Genomic DNA, 19,563 nt, shown 5'->3' on the forward strand with positions numbered 1-19,563 from the left:
TAATAGTTTAGAGTTTACTTTATCTTTTTAAACTAGGATTTAGCCTGTTGCTCTTGTTGAGCTTGAGTAACCTTAAGGGAAAATTCATATTTATGGCCAGGGTCGGAATAAGTATGTTTGTTTGGCAAAATGAGTTGGTCTTACCTAATGATTATCAGTAGTAGCCCAGAGAGAGCTATAATTCCTTTCTTCTAAAATAAACTTTGTAAGAGCCAGCCAATCAGAGCCTTGGAGGGAGAAACCCACCAAAGTAAACTAGAGGTACTGGATGCAGGTAATTGACCACAACCCAACAATATGATTGATTTATAAAATTTGCTTCAGATCATGCCCATGATAGAAAAACATTTGATTCATGTGTAAAAGTCCAAAAAACCAGGAAGAAAACGTTATGAACAACCATACGAATCAGATCCAGATCTTGGATCAGCTGTCTACTTCTGATGTTGTCGTCTTCACCGAAGAGTTGATGCTTTCAAACTGTGGTGTTGGAGAAGGCTCTTGAGAGTCCCTTGGACAGGAGGGTGAGCAAATCAGTCAGTCCCAAAAGCAATCAACCCTGAATATTCATTGGAAGGACTGATGCTGCAGCTCCAATACTTTGGCCACCTGATGCAAAGAGCTGGCTCATTAGAAGAGACCCTGATACTGGGAAAGGTTGAAGGCAGGAGGGGAAGAGGATGACAGAGGATGAGATGGCCGGATGGCGTCACCAACTCAATGGACGTGAGTTTGAGAAAGCTCCTGGAGTTGGTGAAGGACAGGGAAGCCTGGCGTGCTGCAGTCCATGGGGTCACAAACAGTCAGACATGACTCTGAACAACTGAACAACAATGGCCTGGGGCATATCTTGTGGTTTTGTTTATAGTTTTATAATTAAACAAGCCTGTTTCATTGAACACTGCTCCAATAGCTTTCTTTAACTTACAGTGGCCTCCTAGAGTTTCCTAGGTTTCCTTCTCTATTTATAGTCCCCTGCTGTGACTTCATGAGAAACACTGGGCTGGAAGAAGCACAAGCTAGAATCAGGATTTCGGGGAGAAATATCAACAACCTCAGATATGCAGATGACACCACCCTTATGGCAGAAAGTGAAGAGGAACTAAAAAACCTCTTGATGAAAGTGAAAGAGGAGACTGAAAAAGTTGGCTTGAAGCTCAACATTCAGAAAGCTAAGATCATGGTATCTGGTCCCATCACTTCATGGGAAATAGATGGGGAAACAGTGTCAGACTTTATTTTCTTGGGCTCCAAAATCACTGCAGATGGTGATTGCAGCCATGAAATTAAAAGACGCTTACTCCTTGGAAGGAAAGTTAGGACCAACCTAGATAGCGTATTAAAAAGCAGAGACATTATTTTGCCAACAAAGGTCCGTCTAGTCAAGGCTATGGTTTTTCCAGTGGTCATGTATGGATGTGAGAGTTGGACTGTGAAGAAAGCGCCGAAGAATTGATGCTTTTGAACTGTGGTGTTGGAGAAGACTCTTGAGAGTCCCTTGGACTGCAAGGAGATCCAACCAGTCCATCTTAAAGGAGATCAGTCCTGGGTGTTCACTGGAAGGACTGAAACTCCAATACTTTGGCCACCTGATGCGAAGAGTCGACTCATTGGAAAAGACCTTGATGCTGGGAGGGATTGGGGGCAGGAGGAGAAGGGGACGACAGAGGATGAGATGGCTGAATGGCATCACCGACTCGATGGACATGAGTTTGAGTAAACTCCGGGAGTTGGTGAGGGACAGGGAGGCCTGGCGTGCTGCGATTCACGGGGTCACAAAGAGTTGGACACGACTGAGCGACTGAACTGAGCTGGGACTTCTACAACTACTTGTATAACTATCGTCTATCCCTATCATGATTGATAATTTAGATGCACTTAGATTTTATTCTGAACTCTTACCACTTAGTTGCTGGCTGATCTTGGGCAAGTGCCTGGTAGAGTAAATGACAGCCCTAGTTGCTCTTTTTTCTGCCTGTCTTTCTGCTTCCCATCTATCTCTGGTTATGAATGCCTTCAGAACAAGGATACCGTATGGATCTAGGCAGCACAGAACCTACTGTAGCAGCTGACATCTTCTGATTTTTGAATTGACGTTTTCAGTTTAGGATTATGAGACAGGTGGCATAAAATGTAATTAATGTCATACTTCAACTGTGTTGAACTTGTGTTTCTCATAAAACTTCTTGTTCTCTCTGGTACCTGGATTTTAGATGCATCACTCCCTCTGCACAAGATAGTCACACCATGTTTTTACTTTATGAATTTTGTTTGTCCTTCAGGACTTGGCTTGGGCTTTTCCTTCCTTCCCTTAGAAAGAATTCTGTAACATCCCTGGGTAGATTACATGTCTTTTCAGTAAAGTAGGTTTCTAATCTTGACACTTGACATTTTGGGCTAGATATTTTTTTGTTTGGGGCAGAGGCATGATCCTATTCATTGTAGGATGTTAGCATCTCTGGATGCCTACTATATATGCTAGTAGCATCTTCTCCAGTCATAACAACCCAAAAGTCTTCAGTCATTGCCAAATGACTGTGGGCAAAATAATTTTCAGTTGACACCTCGTCTAGAGGTATGGTTCTTAGCAAATAGTATTGTAGTTGCCAGATTTTCTTAGCTGTTTTTTCAAGTAGAATGTAAGTTTCTCTGATCACAAGGACTGTGCCTTTTTCTTTTTTTAATCTCCAGCATCTAGCCATTGTCTGTCATAATCAGCAATATTTGTTAAATGGATTGAACATAATTTAGTATAATGCATCCCAGATATTTACCATTGTAAACTGGAGCTTGGATTAATTATTAAATGAAGGATGAAGGATTCTGAAGGGCAGTTTCACAAAAAGAAGATAGTGGTTATTGGTTTATACACAGGCAGACATACTATTCCTAATGTTCCTCCTTACATTGGGTATCTTTTTTGGTTTGTCTGTCCTTTGGTTACTTTGTTAGACCTAGCTCCCCCCCCCCCCCATCTTTAAAGATGTATATTTTATTGAAGTATAGTTGTTACAATGTTTCAGGTACACAGCAAGGTGATTTGGTTATACAAATACACGCATATTATTTTTGAAATTGTTTTCCATCATAGGTTTTTATAAGATACTGACTAGTTCCTTATGCTGTACAGTAAACCTTTGTTGCTTGTCACATAGCATAACTTTTTAAATTAGAAATCTAGCATTCTATTCATACTAAAACAGGGGGAATCAGAACGTCATAATTTTTAGTTAGGCAAAATTAATAACTATTCTAGTATATATATATTATACACATGTATAGGTATACAAAAGCTTTTCTATTCATTTCTGTTGTTTAGTGCTTGTAGGTCTTTGGTATACATTTCTTACCAAGCTTCACTTGATAAAGCCTTGAGAAAAAAAAAAAAAAAAAAAAGAGATGGAGTTATTGGAGAACATAAACTAAATGAAATGGAAGCACTGAATATGAAGTAGAAAAAGTGAAACAAACTAGCTAAAAGTAAAAGATAATCATATACCAGTTGTTTTAAAACATGACTGCTCATTAGAGACATACCTGGAGCTCTGAAGGAAAAAAGCAATATCTGAGCATTTGTGTATTTTTCAAAAATTTCAAGATAATTCTGGTACGCATCTGGATTTTAAAAAGTGATTACAGATTTTTCTGTTAGATCCTAGTTTTGGTGATATGACTTCCCTGGTGGCTCAGATGGCAAAGCGTCTGCCTACAATGCAGAGACCTGGGTTCGATTCCTGGGTCAGGAAGATCCCCTGGAGAAGGAAATGGCAACCCACTCCAGTATTCTTGCCTGGAGAATCCCATGGACAGAGGAGCCTGGTGGGCTACAGTCCATGGGCTTGCAAAGAGTCAGACACGACTGAGTGACTTCACTTTCACTTTGGTGATATAGTTGTATTATTTTTCTGTTGACCAATCATGATAAAATAGTATTAAGTGAGTAATAGTTACATAATCACAATAGTAAAAGATGTTTATCAGTTTTCACAATCAATAGCCAGACCCCCCCCCCCAAAAAAAAAGGATAATTACAGTTGCAAGCCATAATGGAAACATGATTAACTCTACAGTATAAAATAATTACATACAATTTGGGTGGGGGGATCAGGCAGAGTGATGTATGTGGTAAGTGGAAGTGCATACATGCACATGTTTTCATTCACCCAGCCAGCCTCTATCTTTTGGTTGGTGCATTTAACCCATTTACATTTAAGGTGATTATCTACATTTAAAGTGGTTATCAATATGCATGGTCTTAGTTCTTAATTGTTTTAGGTTTATTTTCTGTAGCTCTTTTCATTCTCTTGTGTTTCCTGCCTAGAGAAGTTCCTTTAACATTTGTTGTAAAGCTAGTGGTGCTGGATTCTCTTAACTTTTGCTTGTCTGGAAAGCTTTTGATTTCTCCATCAAATATGGAGAGACTTGCTGGGTAGAGTATTCTTGGTTGTAGGTTCTTCCCTTTCATCACTTTAAATATATCACCCAGTTCCCTCTGGTTTGTAGAGTTTGTTGAGAAGTCAACTTGATAGCCTGATGCGAGTTCCTGTATATGTTATTTGTCATTTTTCCCTTGTTGCTTTTAATATTTTATCTCTGTCTTTAATTTTTGTCAGTTTGAATACTCTGTGTCTTGGTGTGTTCGTTAGGTTTATCCTTTCTGGGACTCTGTGTGTTTCCTGGACTTGATTGACTATTTCCTTTGCAATATTAGGGAAGTTTTCAGCTGTTATCTCTTCTAATATTGTCTCAGGTCCTTTTCTCCCTCTTGTCTCCTTCTGGGACCCGTTTAATGCGAATGCTGGTGTGTTTAGTGTTGTCCCAGAGGCCTCTTAGGCTGTCTTCGTTTCCTTTTATTCTTTTTTCTGTATTTTTCTATGGCAGTGATTTCCATCATTCTGTCCTCCAGGTCATTTATTCATTCTTCTGACTCAGTTATTCTGCTATTGATTCCTTCTAGTGTATTATTCATCTGTTTGTTCTTTAGTTCTTGTAGGTCTTTGATAAACATTTCTTACATCTTCTCAGTCTTTGCCTCTGTTCTTTTCCCGAAATCCTGGATCATCTTCACTATCATTATTCTGAATTATTTTTCTGGAAGGGTGCCACTTCATTTAGTGGTTTTTCTGGGATTTTATCTTGTCCCTTCATCTGGGACATACCTTTCTGCTTTTTCATCGTGATTAACATTCTGTAATATGGTTTTTGTTTTACCTACTGTGAGACTGTGCTTATTCTTGCTTCTTCTGTCTGCCCTCTGATTGATGAGGCTAAGAGGAAGGGACTGGCAATGGGAAAAAGTAGGTCTTGCTCAATAAAGCTTTAATCCAGTTATCTGCTGATGGGTAGGGTTCCTTCCCTTCCTTGTAGTTGTCTGGCTTGTGGGTCAATGGGTTCTCTTGTTGTTCAGTCGTTGTTGTCCAACTCTTTGTGACTCCATGGACTGCGTCATGCCAGGCTTCCCTGTCCTTCACCGTCTCCCAGAGCTTGTGCAGACTCAAGTGCATTGAGTCAGTGATGCCATCCAACCATCTCATCCTCTGTCATCGCCTTTGGCCTTCAATCTTTACCAGCATCAGGGTCCAAGGAGTGGGCCCTTCACATCAGGTGACCAAAGTATTGGAGCTTCAGTTTCAGCATCAGTCCTTCCAGTGAATATTCAGGACTAATTTCCTTTAGGATTGACTGGTTTGATGTTCTTGCTGTCCAGAGGACTCTCAAGAGTCTTCTTCAACACCACAGTTGCAGAGCATCAATTCTTTGACACTCAGCTTTCTTTATAGTCCAACTCTAGCTTTGACTAGACGGATCTTTGTTGGCAAAGTAATGTCTGTACTTTTTAATAGGCTGTCTAGCTTTGTCATAGCTTTTCTTCCAAGGAGCAAGTGTCTTTTAATTTCATGGCTGCAGTCACTGTCTGCAGTGATTTTGGAGCCCAAGAAAATAGAGAAATAGTCTGTCACTGTTTCCATTGTTTCCCCATCTTTTTGCCATGAAGTGATGGGACCGGATGCCATGATCTTTGTTTTTTGAATGTTGAGTTTTAAGCCAGCTTTTTCACTCTCCTCTTTGACCTTCATCAGGAGGCTCTTTAATTCCTCTTCGCTTTCTGCCATAAGGGTGGTGTCATCTGCATCTCTGAGGTTATTGATGTTTCTCCTAGTATTTCGTATGATGTACTCTGCATATAAGTTAAATACGCACGGTGACAATATACAGCCTTGATGTACTCCTTTCCCAGTTTGGAATCAGTCCGTTGTTCCATGTCCGATTCTAACTGTTACTTCTTGACCTGGATACAGGTTTCTCAGGAGGCAGGTAAAGTGGTCTATTATTCCTGTCTCTCTAGCTATAAGAGGGTTTACACCAAGGGGGACCTTCCCATGCTCCTATCCCTGTGGTCAGCCCCTGCTGACCCACACCTCCACAGGAGGCCCTCCTCCACTAGTAGTTAAGTTTTGGTTCAGTCTCCTGTGTGGTCACTGCTCCTCTCTTCTGGGTCTTGCTGTGTGCAAAATTCTGTTTGTGCCCTCCAAGACTGGAGTCTCTGTTTCCCCCAGTCCTCTGGAAGTCCTATAATCAAATCGCACTGGCCCGCAACGCCAGATTCCCTGGGGATTCTCCAGGCTGGGAATCCTGAAATGGGGCTCAGAACTTCTTTGGTATTATTGTTCTGCAGTCTGTGGGTCACACACCTGGTGGGTATGGGATTTGATTTTATTGTGATTGCACCCCTTCTACTGTGTTAGACCTAGCTTTTGTTTGGATGTTGGGATTCACTGATGGGTCAGTGGGTAAAGAACCTGCCTGCCAATGCAGCAGACACAGGAGATGCGGGTTCGATTCCTAGGTCGGGAAGATGCTCTAGTGTAGGGCATGGCAACCGACTCCAGTATTCTTGTCTGGAGAATCCCATGGATTGAGTAGCCTGGCGGGGTACAGTCAAAAGGGTCACAGAATTGGTCTGGACTGAGTGACTTAACACTTTCGCTTTTCACTTTTTGTTTGGATGTTACGTTTTGAAGTTCATGTTTACAATTAATGGAATAAATAGTGCTGTGTTCACACAGAATGCACAGTGGTCAGTGCACAGTGCTACACCCTAAAGTCTTGTGGATGCCACAGGGGTGGTTTTGTTGACGGTAACTCTGCTCTTCAGCAAAAGTCTTGGTAAATAATAGCCTTCTGTTGTCGAATTTATTTTATTTTGGTTTTTGTTCTTAGTTTTAACTGAAGTATAGTTGATTTACAGTGTCAATTTGTGCTGTACAGCAATGTGATTCTTGTACATATATACACTTTCTTTTTAAAATTCTTTTCCATTATGGTTTATCATAGGACATTGAATTTAGTTCTTTGTGCTATACAGTAGGATCCTTGTTGTTGAATTTTATATTAATAAAGTTTTTTTTTTTTAGCTTTTTACCCCTTTGTATATTTCTTTGTGAGTAGATATTAATGATATTTCTGTTATCTTGGGCTGTAGCTTTTTCTAAAGGTTGAGACTTAGTAGGAGGATTTGATGAGGACTTAAGGTGGTAATATTTTTGAATTTAGGTATAAATTTGATAATCTCTTCTTATCACTACCTTTGTGTTTTATGGGAGAAGTAGGAGGCCTTCCTGCTTCTGTTTTCATCACCGTACTCCTATGCCAGTACATAGATATAGATACTCATTTCATCCATCATCAAGTTCTTTCATCTCTGTGTTCAAAATAGATCTCAATGCAATCACTTCTGCCATTACTGCTGACTGTCCCATCCTAAGCTGTTTTCATCTTTTGTTTGGACTGCTCTAATAGCCTTGTCCTTGGTCCTCTTACTTCCATTATTATCCTACCCCAATCAGTTCTCCACACTACAGCCAAATGACCTTTAAAAAATGTGAGTCACATCATGTTATTTATCTGAATTTAAAAATTATTCTGGTTTATAATGTGAAATAATTCACTATCTTACTTGTCTTAATTCCTGAACTAATTTTGACTTGAAAGTCATTGTGCTTCTTATCTTTTCCCAGGAGGAACAACACAGCATGCTGGGCTCTGGATTTAAAGCTGAGCGTTTACGAGTCAATTTGAGATTAGTCATAAACCGTCTTAAACTGTTGGAGAAAAAAAAAAGTGAGTAGTGCGTGTTTGCCTTCCATTTTTTTTTTTTCCCCAGAATACATCGTTGATTCCTAGCACCCTATTATTAGCTCTTTCAGGCTAGCAGTCTGAAGTCTTAGGGACCCTATATCCTCTAAGTTTTAGATACATTTCTGCTGTCTTTCGTGACTAGTTAGACTGAATCACTTTGTAACAGGGAAAGGGACATACTCTTTTCTATGGAATAGATAAAATGACTACACAAACACTGTTCTCACTTAGACAAGGTAGCAAATTCTAGAATAGATGAGACTACGTTTGCTAAGGAAGGGTGAGCTAGGATATAGTAGAAACACCGACTTTTCTCTTTTGGGGTGGATGTCTGCCTGCAGGCCAGGGCCCATGTACTACAGCTGTGTGACTGGAGTGGGATTTGTGCTTTAGCGGAATTGGCCCAGAAAGCAAGGAAAGAGATTGCGGACTACCTGGCTGCTGGGAAGGATGAACGAGCTCGAATCCGAGTGGAGCACATCATTCGAGAAGACTACCTTGTGGAGGCCATGGAGATCCTGGAACTGTACTGTGACCTGCTGCTGGCTCGATTTGGCCTCATCCAGTCTATGAAGTAAGCTGTTTTGTCCTTTTTTTCCCTTCATTGAGGTGTAGTTGATTTCGGAAGAAATTTCACGTATTTAGTGTGTGCAGGTGTACAATTTGATGAATTTGGGCATAGGCATATATATACCTATACACTTCATCATATGTTAAAAAAGCAGTCGTCATCTCCAAAAACTTCCTTATATCCCTTTTTTTGATAAGAACACTTAACATAAGATCTGCCTTAAACAGTTTAAAAAATTTTTTTTATAAAAAAATTTATTTTTGGCTGCTCTGGGTCTTTGTTGCTATGCATGGGCTTTGTCTAGTTGTGGCAAGTGAGGGCTGCTCTCTAGTTGCAGTGCTCCGGCTTCTCTTTGTGGTGGCTTCTCTTGTTGCAGAGCATGGCCTCTAGAGCTCGTGTGCTTAGTAGCTGTGGCACACGGGCTTGGTTGTTCCGTGGCCTGTGAAATATTCCGGGACCAGGGATCAAACCTGTGTCCCCTGCATTGGCAGGTAGATTCTCAACCACTGGACCACCAGGGAAGTCAGTTCTTAAAACATTTTTGAGCACTCAGTACAGTACTGTTTAACTGTAGGCGTAATGTTACTCAGTAGACCTCTAGATCTTTTTCATTTTGTAGAACTATGATGAAGTAAGGTATTTTGATTTGAAGATTAAATCACATCACCTCTGGAATTTGAGAAAGGAGTGATACTGGCCTCTTCCTGTGTGTGGGGAGCTAGCACTCGGGGACTATCACTTCATGTACCCAACGACATTTTTCTTACTATTCACTTGAAGGCCTGACCTCAGTGTAGACAGCTGTTGAAAATGTGCAATCTGAAATCAAGAGGCTTGAGTTTGAGCCTTGGCTCAACCATTTGCTGACTCTTGTGACCTTGGGCTGGTTTCTTGGTTTGAGATTTTCCCCCAAAATTGGATGACAGAAATGGCTATAAGCCTACAGTTATTGTGAGGTTCCAGTGAGATTTGTGGCTCAGACGGTAAAGCATCTGCCTACAATGCGGGAGACCCGGGTTCAATCCCTGGGTCGGGAAGATCTGGAGAAGGAAATAAATGGCAACCCACTCCAGTATTCTTGCCTGGAAAATCCTATGGATGGAGAAGCCTTGTAGGCTATAAGTCCATGGGGTTGCAAAGAGTTGGACATGACTGAGAACTTCACTTTCACTTTTCACTTTCAGTGAGATTTGTGAAATTGCCTTAGAGGAAGCTATCAAGTGTATGATACAGATGAAGGGGTTTTGTTTGTTTGAAAGAATATTAAATTTTACTGATTTCCGCCCCCCCCCCCCCCCCCCCACCTTAATAGGGAGTTAGATTCTGGTCTGGCTGAATCTGTGTCTACATTGATTTGGGCTGCTCCTCGACTCCAGTCAGAAGTGGCAGAGCTGAAAATTGTGAGTACAACCAGTTTCAGTGATGCGTGTAGTTTTTCCTGTTGTTAGAAAGGTTGGTTTATATATGTCAACGTCTGCTTACTTGACCAGGTTATTTTGTACCCTTCTCATGCTGCCTTTGAAAAAGGCTTTGTGAAATTGTTCATAGAATGGAACTGTTCATAGAGTAGAACAGTGTTTTCTAAACTTGAATAGTTTTTCTAAGGGGCAAAGTTACATATAACCCATGTTTTGTCTTAAATTACTTTTATTATAATGTCATTTAAGTATGTTTTTAAACAAATGTAAATCAGTAGAGTTACAGTAATATTAAGGGAACAGATGCTTTGTTTCATTCATTTGTTCCAGAAGTATTTATTGAGTCAGTGTTGTGGATTGGTGAGTAAACTGTGACACCAGTCTTACTCCTGTAGCTTAGAGTCTGGGGGAAGAGACAGGCATTAACTGAAAACTTACTGCAGCAACATGGGTGTGGTACTGACTGCTCAGGCACAAATGCAGTCCAGCTGCGGTCTTTCCTGTCTTCTCCGTCTTTGCCAGTTATTCACTTGGATACTGTCTCAGTCTCATCTCCCACCTATCATAAAATTTCCTTGTCCTCTGTATATTTTTATTTTTTTAAGAGCTCTTTTTATGTCTCTGAGTATCTATTTTTTAAATAGTCTATTTTTTTGGTTGTTGTTGTTTCATGGCTTCACTGTCTTCTAACTCTAGGAATATTATAGTCCTTTGTAAGCTTTTCTTGTTTCTCTAATGTTTACTTCTGTTTCATAGATTTAAACTGTTTTTATAGTAGAGGCTTTTCTGAAAGGTTTGGTGGCTTGGCCCTTGGCTATTTATTAAAGACTGAGGTACTGAAAATGGATTGGAACCTCTTATGCGCTTAGGTGGGTCTTAATGCCAGATGCCAATTTTTTTTGTCTCCCTTTTTTTTTCTTCCAGTTTTAATGGGATATAATTGAAAATACAGCACTGTATAAATTTAAGGTGTACAGCATAATGATTTGACTTATATCATGAAATGATTATCACAATAATTTTGGTAAACATCCATCATCTCATATTGTTTAGATGTTAGTCGTGTCTGACTCTGTGACCCAGAGGACTGCAGCACGCCAGGCTTCCCTGTCCTTCACTATCTCCTGGAGTTTGCTGAAACTCATGTCTATTGAGTTGGTTGAGTATTGAGCCATCCAACCATCTCATCCTCTGTCACCCCCTTCTTCTGTCTTCAGTCATTCCCAGCATCGGGGTCTTTTCCAGTGAATTGGTTCTTTGCATCGGGTGGCCAAAGTACTGGAGCTTAAGCTTCAGCATCAGTCTTTCCAATGAATACTCAGGACTGATTTCCTTTAGGATTGACTGGTTTGATCTCCTTACTGTCCCAGGGAATCTCAAGAGTCTTCTCCAGTACCACAGTCCAAAAGCATCAATTTTTTCGTGCTCAGCCTTCTTTATGGTCCAGCTGTCACATCCGTACATGACTACTGGAAAAACCATAGCTTTGACTGTATAGACCTTTGTCGGCAAAGTGGTATCTCTGCTTTTTAATACGCTGTCTAGGTTTGTCATAGCTTTTCTTCCAAGGATCAAGCATCTCGTCCATCCGGGCATTTTGCATGATACACTCTGCTTATCAGTTAAATAAGCAGGGTGACAATATACACACTTGACGTACTCCTTTCCCAATTTTGAACATTGTTCCGTGTCTGGTTCTAATGGTTGCTTATTGACTTGCATATGGGTTTCTCAGGAGGCAGGTAAGATGGTTTGATACTCCCATCTCTTTACGAATTTTCTAGTTTGTTGTGATCCACACAGTCAAAAGCTTGGGTGTAGTCAGTGAAGCAGAAGTAGATGTGTCTCTGGAATTCTCTTGCTTTTTCTATGATCCAGCAGATGTTGGCAGTTTGATTTCTGGTTCCTCTGCCTTTTCTAAATTCAGCTTATATATCTGGAAGTTCTCAGTTCATGTACTTTTGAAGCGTAGATGCAAAATTAAAGAAATAGAAAAGAAGTTAGTTTTTTGAAGTGAACTCTTTACAGTTTACTCTCAACAATTTCATGTATAACATACAGCAGTGTTAGTTATATTTATCATGTTGTACATTGCATCTGTAGTCCTTATTTATGATTTTAAAATTAATTTTTATTGGAGTATAGTTGCTTTACAGTGTTGTTTGTTTCTACTATACAGCAAAATGAGTCAGCCATGTGTCTACATACATCCTGCCCCCTGCCCCCCCTTTTGGACTTCCTTCCTATTCAGGTCACCACAGTGCATTAAGTAGAGTTCCCTGTGCTATACAGTACGTTCCCAATAGTTATTTGTTTTGTATAGAGTATCAATCCCAGTCTCCCAATTCCTCCCATGCCCTGCCCTTTCCTCCTTGGTAGCCATATACTTGTTCTCTACCTCTGTGTCTCTGTTTCTGCTTTGCAAATAAGATCATCTATACCATTTTTCTAGATTCTACATATGTGATTAATATATGATATTTGTTTTTCTCTTTCTGACTTTATTCATTGTTTATGACACTCTAGGTTCATCCACGTCTCTACAAATGACTCAACTTCGTTTCTTTTTACGGCTGAATAATATTCCATCGTATCTGTATACCAATATCCATTCCAAAATTCATGGACATTTAGGTTGCTTCCATGTCCTAGCTATTTTAAATATACTGCTGTGAACATTGGGTACATGTATCTTTTTGAATTATGGTTTCCTCTGGGTTTATGTCCAGTAGTGGGATTGCTGGGTCAAAGGGTAGTTAGTTCTGTTTTAGTTTTTTAAGGACTCCCCATACTGTTTTCCATAGTAGTTGTATGTATTCACACTGCCACCAGCAGTATAGGAGGGTTCCCTTTTCTCCACACCTTCTCCAACATTTATTGTTTGTGGATTTTTTTTTTTTTTTGGATGATGGCTATTCTGACCATGGTAAGGTGATACCTTATTGTAGTTTTCATTTGCATTTCTTTAATAATTAGTGATATTGAGCATCTTTTCATGTGTTTGTTGGCCTTCTTACTTACAACTGGAAGTTTGTAGTTGACTGCCTTCATCAATTCTCTAACCACAAATCTGATCTCTTTCTTTATGAGTTTGTTGCATGTTTGTGTGTTTCTTTTTTAAGTGTAATTGACCTACAGCACTATGTTGTTCCTGTTACACAATTTAGTGATTTTTCTGTACATTTCAAAATGATCATGATAATTCCATTTACGATATGTCACCATACAAACAGAGTAGTTATTGACTATATTCCCCAAGCTGTACATTTCCTGCTCATGACTCATTTGTTTTGCAAATGGAACTTTGTATCTCAAATCCCTCTATTTCCTCTTCCTGCTCCCCTCTTGTAACCACCTTATCTGTAACTGTTTCTGTTTTGTTTGTTCGTTTGTTTTGTTTTTTAGAATTCCACTTACAAGTAAGATCACATTATACTGTATTTCTCTGACTTATTTCACTTAGCATAATAAATACCCTACGGGTCCATCCATGTTGTTGCGAATTGCAAGATTTCATTTTTTTTTAATCGGTGAGTAATATTCCATTGCATATGTGTACCGCATCTTTATTCATCTATTGATGGTCACTTGGGTTGATTTCATATCTTGGCTGGTGTAAATAATGCTGCAGTGAGAATAGGTGTGCATATGTCTTTTCTAATTAGTGTTTTCATTTACTTTGGATAAATACCCAGGAGTAGAATTACTGGATCAGATAGTAGTTGTTTTTAATCTTTTGAGGAATCCCCATACTGATCTCCATAGTGGCTACACCAATTTACATTCCCACCAACAGTATATGAGTGTTCCTTTTTCTCCATATCACCACCAACACTTAATTGGTGTTTTTTTTAATGATAGCCTTTCTGACAGGTGTGAGGGATATCTCATTGTGGTTTTGATTTGCATTTCCTTGATTAATGATTTTGAGCATCTTTTCATGTGCCTGTTGGCCATCTGTAGGTGTCTTTGGAAAAATGTCTACCTGCCAGTTTTCTAATTGGATTGTTTTTTTGGTGCTGAGTTGTATTGAGTTCTTTGTATATTTTGGATAATGACCCCTTATCAGATACATTGTTTGTGAATACCTTCTCCCACCAGTAGATATAGCCTTTTTATTTTGTTGATAGTTTCTTTCACTGTACAGAACTTTTTTAGTAGGATATAGTATCATTTGTATATTGTTGCTTTTATTTCTTGTGCCTGAGACATACCCAAAAGAATATTTCTAAGACCAGTGTCAGGAGAGTGTACTGCCATATTTTTTCCTAGAAGTTTTATGGTGTCACATCTTACATTTAAGTCTTTAATCCATTTCGAATTCATTTGTATATGGGTTGAGAGAGCAGTGCAGTTTTCCCAATATCATTTATTGAAAAGGTTATCTTTTTCCTGTTCTTGCCTCCTTTGTTGTAAATGAATTGCCCATGTAACTATGGGTTCATTCTTGAATTCTCCATTCTGTTCCATTGATCTGTTTGTTTTCTTTGTTTATGTGTGTGTGCGTGCCAGTACATAGTGTTTTGATGACTATGCTTTTTAGCATAGCTTGAAATCAGGGAGCATGATACTTCCAGCACCAATTCATTGTTGGATAACTTAAACCATTTCTCAAGGGCCTCCAGACTGTCAGGAGCTAGTTTTCCTTTCCTTGGGTTGGTCGTATTCCTCAGAGAGAAATTTTCCTATCTTATACATGGAAGGTATAAGCTAGCTGCATTTTTGAGAGCATGGGGGAGAAGGAAGCCCAAGGTATCATTCTCTTGGAGAAGACTTTCATTTAATTCTCCTGTTCCAGTAGCTATTTCTGGTCTCTGCTGTGCAGTTCAGTGGATGGATGAATAAACAAATAACTAAATGAATTAATATGTACCTTTTAAGGCTTTGCAGGTGCAGTCTTTTGGAAATCCTGAGTAGAAGCGTGTTTGCTGTTGATAGGAGGAAGCTTGAAGCCCCCTGTAGGAGTGGTTTCCATTTTTATTTGCTGTTCTTTTTCTCTGTAGGTTGCTGATCAACTCTGTGCCAAGTATAGCAAGGAATATGGCAAGTTATGTCGGACCAACCAGATTGGAACTGTGAATGATAGGGTAATGAATGTACTTGTTAAACATGGACCAGTGGGTGGGATGGGGGCAGGTTATTTTACTGCCTGCAGTGTTTCTAGTGGGTATCATTGTAATGTAGCATTCATTTAAGATTGCACATTTCATAGATAGAAGGCTGTCTGGCAGTGCAGTCAGTCAATTCCTTAACGCTGCCTGACACCTCTGATTGTGAAGCTCTGTCATCCTGCATCATTCCTGATTCTGTCCCTTGTGCCACTTGTGATATATGGAGGTAGAAGTGAGGTGGGGAGAAGGATTGGTGAATTCAGATGTGGAATGCCAGTGTCAGTCTTTGGGTGTAAGTAACCAGAGAATGTGAGACATAGATGCATGTTGTGCTCTGTGACTGAAGAAAAGAATAGCTGGTTGGAACTCTTCTTTTCTCTCCATTGACTTGTAAAATGAGAGAAACAAAGTTTTAAAGTGATATAGGATAGGCTTAGGCTGGTTTATATAGATGCATGTTAACCCTGGATCTTTCACTTACAGTTAATGCACAAACTGAGTGTGGAGGCCCCACCCAAAATCCTAGTGGAGAGATACCTGATTGAAATTGCCAAGAACTACAATGTGCCCTATGAGCCCGACTCTGTGGTCATGGTGAGTTTAGAGTCTTTAGAATACAACAGAAAATGAGTCTTTCTAGATTACTGTCTTTGAAAAAGAACCGTATTCTTTGCAGTCAAGTTTGTGTGTGGGAGTTGAAGTCTTTATCCAGTTAGTGCTTTTGGGGTAGCAATAAATAAGCCTGCGTCTCTCTCACAGTATGTTTAAGGATCAGAAGAGATGAATGACCAAAAGCACTTTGAAAAGGTACAAACTTTGATTCAAATATAAAATGGCATTATTGCTACTTTTCAGTGAAGTTCAAGGAACTGGGTAGCAAGGAAAGCCCCAAGACCCAGAACAGATCTTGAAACATTTTTTGGGTGCCTGCCCTGTGCCCCAGAAAGCTGAGAATACAGAAAAGATATAAACAAGGCCACTGTCCTAAAGAGGCTTAGAGTGAAAGGCAAATATGGAAACAGTAATTCAGAGGTTAAGGTTGATGGGGGATAGTAGATGTTTTGGTGTGCTGCTCAGACAACCCTCCCCCCGCCCCAGTTACAGACACACTTCAGGACAGAAGCATTTATTCCCCCATCTCTTTGATGACTGGTGGCTCGCACAGCTGAGTGTCCCTCCAGCAGTGGCCCTCTTGAGAGAGAGCTTCCTTACCCAGGGTTTTTGCTGGGGGCAGCTTGTATTTATTTGGGGGGATTAAAGACTGCCCCTTTGCCCCAGTTGGGAACATGTGCTGTAGGCCCGTCCAAGTCCCAGAACTCTTTGGGGGAATTAGCCAAGCCCTCTGTTGTGAAGGAATGGCAGCCCAACTTCTTACTTTGCTTAGGCCTGCTTCCTTCATATCCCCACAGTTTCTCTATCCCAAGAGATCTCTCCAATAAACTTGAGTCATGCTGATCTCCATCTCGGAGCTCCCTGGGGAAACTAGCCTGTGACAGGGCCTGATGATACGGGTTTCTTTCTTTTTCTTAGGCAGAAGCTCCTCCTGGAGTAGAGACAGATCTTATTGATGTGGGATTCACAGATGATGTGAAGAAAGGGGGCCCTGGAAGAGGAGGTGGAGGCGGCTTCACAGCACCAGTTGGTGGACCTGACGGAACAGTGCCAATGCCTATGCCCATGCCCATGCCATCTCCAAACACTCCTTTCTCATACCCGCTTCCAAAGGGACCTGTAAGTATACATACGAATAAGTGTGGATGTGAACTCTAGAAAATGTAGTAGATGACAAGCTGGTTCTGTGAATGCACCCAGGAATTGTAGGTTATCTAGAAGATTTTAGCCTTAACATTTGGTATAATTTATTGATTATACTGTGGAAAAAAATAGCATTGGGATTTAGAGAAAGTCTTCGTTAACCTACAGGTAATGAAGCAGGAAAATCTAGAGAGATGGTGCTAGAAAAAACTTCATGTAGGTTTTCTGGGACTTGTAGGAATACTAGTAGCTTTTTCCAAAATTGAATAATCATCACTTATTACCAAGTAGAAAAATATCCATTGTAAACACGAAGATGAAAGTCACTGCTAGTAAGAAAGTCTGGGGACTTTCCTGGTAGTCCAGTGGTTAAGACTCAGCTTCCACTGCAGGGGTGTGGGTTCATTTCCTGGTTGGGGAACTACGATCCCACATGTAGTGTGGCATCCCCCACCTCCCCAGAGAAAGGGATAGTAATCGCCGTTTGTGAATATAAAAGCAATTAGTAATTTGATAGTCTTTTGGCTGCAGATCTTTAAAAATCTAGAATCTTCCTGATCACATGTTGTCATGTCCTTTTAGGCACTTTTTTCTTTTGGGGCTCTTGAATACACATATTAAATACCTATCTTAAATATATATTATTCAATATATTCAACACCTATCTTAAATATATATTATTCAATATGAATATATTCACATTGAGAAAATATTTGTATACACACATATTTATTTCTCTCTTCCCATATACACACTTCAAAAATTGCAGATGGGGCAGTGTCTCTTATGTTGCCTTTCTTTTCTTGCAGTCGGATTTCAATGGATTGCCAGTGGGAACTTATCAGGCCTTTCCCAATATTCATCCACCTCAGATTCCAGCAACTCCCCCATCGTATGAATCTGTAAGTGCCTGAGCCTTTTATAAGCAGCAGGAGAGTGAATCCCAGGAAGAGAGAGCAAAATAATGGCCACAGGGAAGGCAAAGTTTTGATCAACTCCTAGTACTGGCATTGCTGTATGCTTTGGATTTTTGTGTTGCTTTTAATATTACCCTGGAAATGGGGCGTGGTGGTGGCGGCAGCATCATTGGTGGCAATGCTTTGTCTGCAGTTAAAAGCCCAGGAATCAGAAAGGAGCTGCAGATCCTAGAAAGTTCTAGTGGGGCACTTAACTAGGCTGAGAATCATTTTGACCTGGTATAGTCTTGATGGTAGAATATAATTAAAATACCAGTTTTATAAATTCTCAACACATTATAAAGGAATAACAGCCAGATATTTGTTTAGTAAATTTTGGCCTATAGCATTAATTTTATTTTAGTCTTATACTTAAAACTTGCTGGTATCAGTAATATGCTAATGATGCCTTGAACTGTAAATGGTTGTCACGGCTTTGGTTCAGAATTAGATGACTTTCCTGCCAGCCTTCTTTCCTTATCTAGGGAGATTCCCCTGTTCCTGAGCTTGCTTAGTGTCCTTTGCTTTGGTTTTTACATTGGGCCTGAATTTTTATGTTTTGGCTTTGCACGCATTGACGCTTTGCCCACAACTATTCCTAGGAAGGAAGTAGATGATCTTTGTAAGTATTTGAGGACTTGGTTCTTGGAGGTGAATGTGGTGGTTTAGAATGCTTTCTCACTGTCTGGAAGGTGAAGGTATCAGATTAGAGAGAGATGTTAACAACGTGGTAAAAATTTTCTTTTCCTCTGCTTGGCAGTTAAAGACTTCAACATAGTATCTGTCCGGTGGGAAGGAGATCAGGAAAGGAGTACAGGGGGGCAGAGGGGCAGTTTCTTGGAGCAGGTTTGTTGATTTTGCTGAGCAGCTTAGCTTTTGCCACACACATGGGCCTATACCATTACCTTCACCAGTGAGGCCATTGCTTTCTCTTGTGGTAATGATCTCTTGTGTTTCAGGTTGATGACATTAATGCTGATAAGAATGTGTCTTCTACACAGATTGTTGGTGAGTGTGAGTCAGAAATCCTTTGAAGGTTTTCTCAGTACTGTTGTTTGCTGTTTTCTCATCACTTTCCTTCGTCAGATTGTTTTTATGCTTGTGGGATTCTACCCACATGCCCCACTCTCCCCAAATGCAGTATGGTGGAAACAAAACTAAGGATTTCCCACTTCCAAAGAGAAAAGGTCTATTCTGCCTTCAAGGAATCTCCCAAATTACCTTTTCCTGTTAATGGTTATCATTATTGTCACTTTCTAGTTGTCCATCACCCTCAAGTTCTTTTTTATTTTTTACCCTCAAGTTCTTTATGTTCCTGCTGCTTCAACTGCCACTGTGCTTGGAAGTACCAAAAAAGTTTTTAAATTTGGGCATTAAAGAGGGGGAAAGAGGCATATATCATGAGTGAATGGCTTAGTGATTTTTCACAAAGCATGTTCATGTAGCCATTCACTGAAAAACTACTACCAGCACTCCAGAAACCCAGAGTTGGGGGGTACTTTTTTAAAGTTAAAACCTTTTATATTGGGGTGCAGCCAATTAACAATGTTGTGACCGTTTCAGGTGAACAGTGAAGGGACCCAGCCATTCATACACATGTATCCATTCTCCCC

General features: G+C 40.1%; 1 protein-coding gene across 9 annotated transcripts in view; it reads left to right on the forward strand.

Annotated features, from left to right (window-relative positions):
* Nucleotides 1-19,563, forward strand: part of IST1 (IST1 factor associated with ESCRT-III) — a 38,791-nt gene that overhangs the window by 17,129 nt on the left and 2,099 nt on the right. For 2 of the 9 annotated variants that reach the window (XM_043434814.1, XM_043434815.1), the window contains exons 2-9: nucleotides 8,019-8,121; nucleotides 8,479-8,713; nucleotides 10,023-10,110; nucleotides 15,132-15,215; nucleotides 15,723-15,833; nucleotides 16,770-16,970; nucleotides 17,804-17,896; nucleotides 18,910-18,958. In XM_043434814.1, the coding sequence (XP_043290749.1) occupies nucleotides 8,034-8,121; nucleotides 8,479-8,713; nucleotides 10,023-10,110; nucleotides 15,132-15,215; nucleotides 15,723-15,833; nucleotides 16,770-16,970; nucleotides 17,804-17,896; nucleotides 18,910-18,958 (949 nt within the window). In that variant the 5' untranslated portion in view covers nucleotides 8,019-8,033. Of the gene's footprint in view, nucleotides 1-8,018; nucleotides 8,126-8,478; nucleotides 8,714-10,022; nucleotides 10,111-15,131; nucleotides 15,216-15,722; nucleotides 15,834-16,769; nucleotides 16,971-17,803; nucleotides 17,897-18,909; nucleotides 18,959-19,563 lie in introns of those variants that run through there. The other 7 variants (XM_043434817.1, XM_043434818.1, XM_043434816.1 and 4 more) reach the window with 6 other exon arrangements.

Source organism: Cervus canadensis, chromosome 18 (genome assembly GCF_019320065.1).
Source record: "Cervus canadensis isolate Bull #8, Minnesota chromosome 18, ASM1932006v1, whole genome shotgun sequence".
Taxonomy (NCBI): domain Eukaryota; kingdom Metazoa; phylum Chordata; class Mammalia; order Artiodactyla; family Cervidae; genus Cervus; species Cervus canadensis.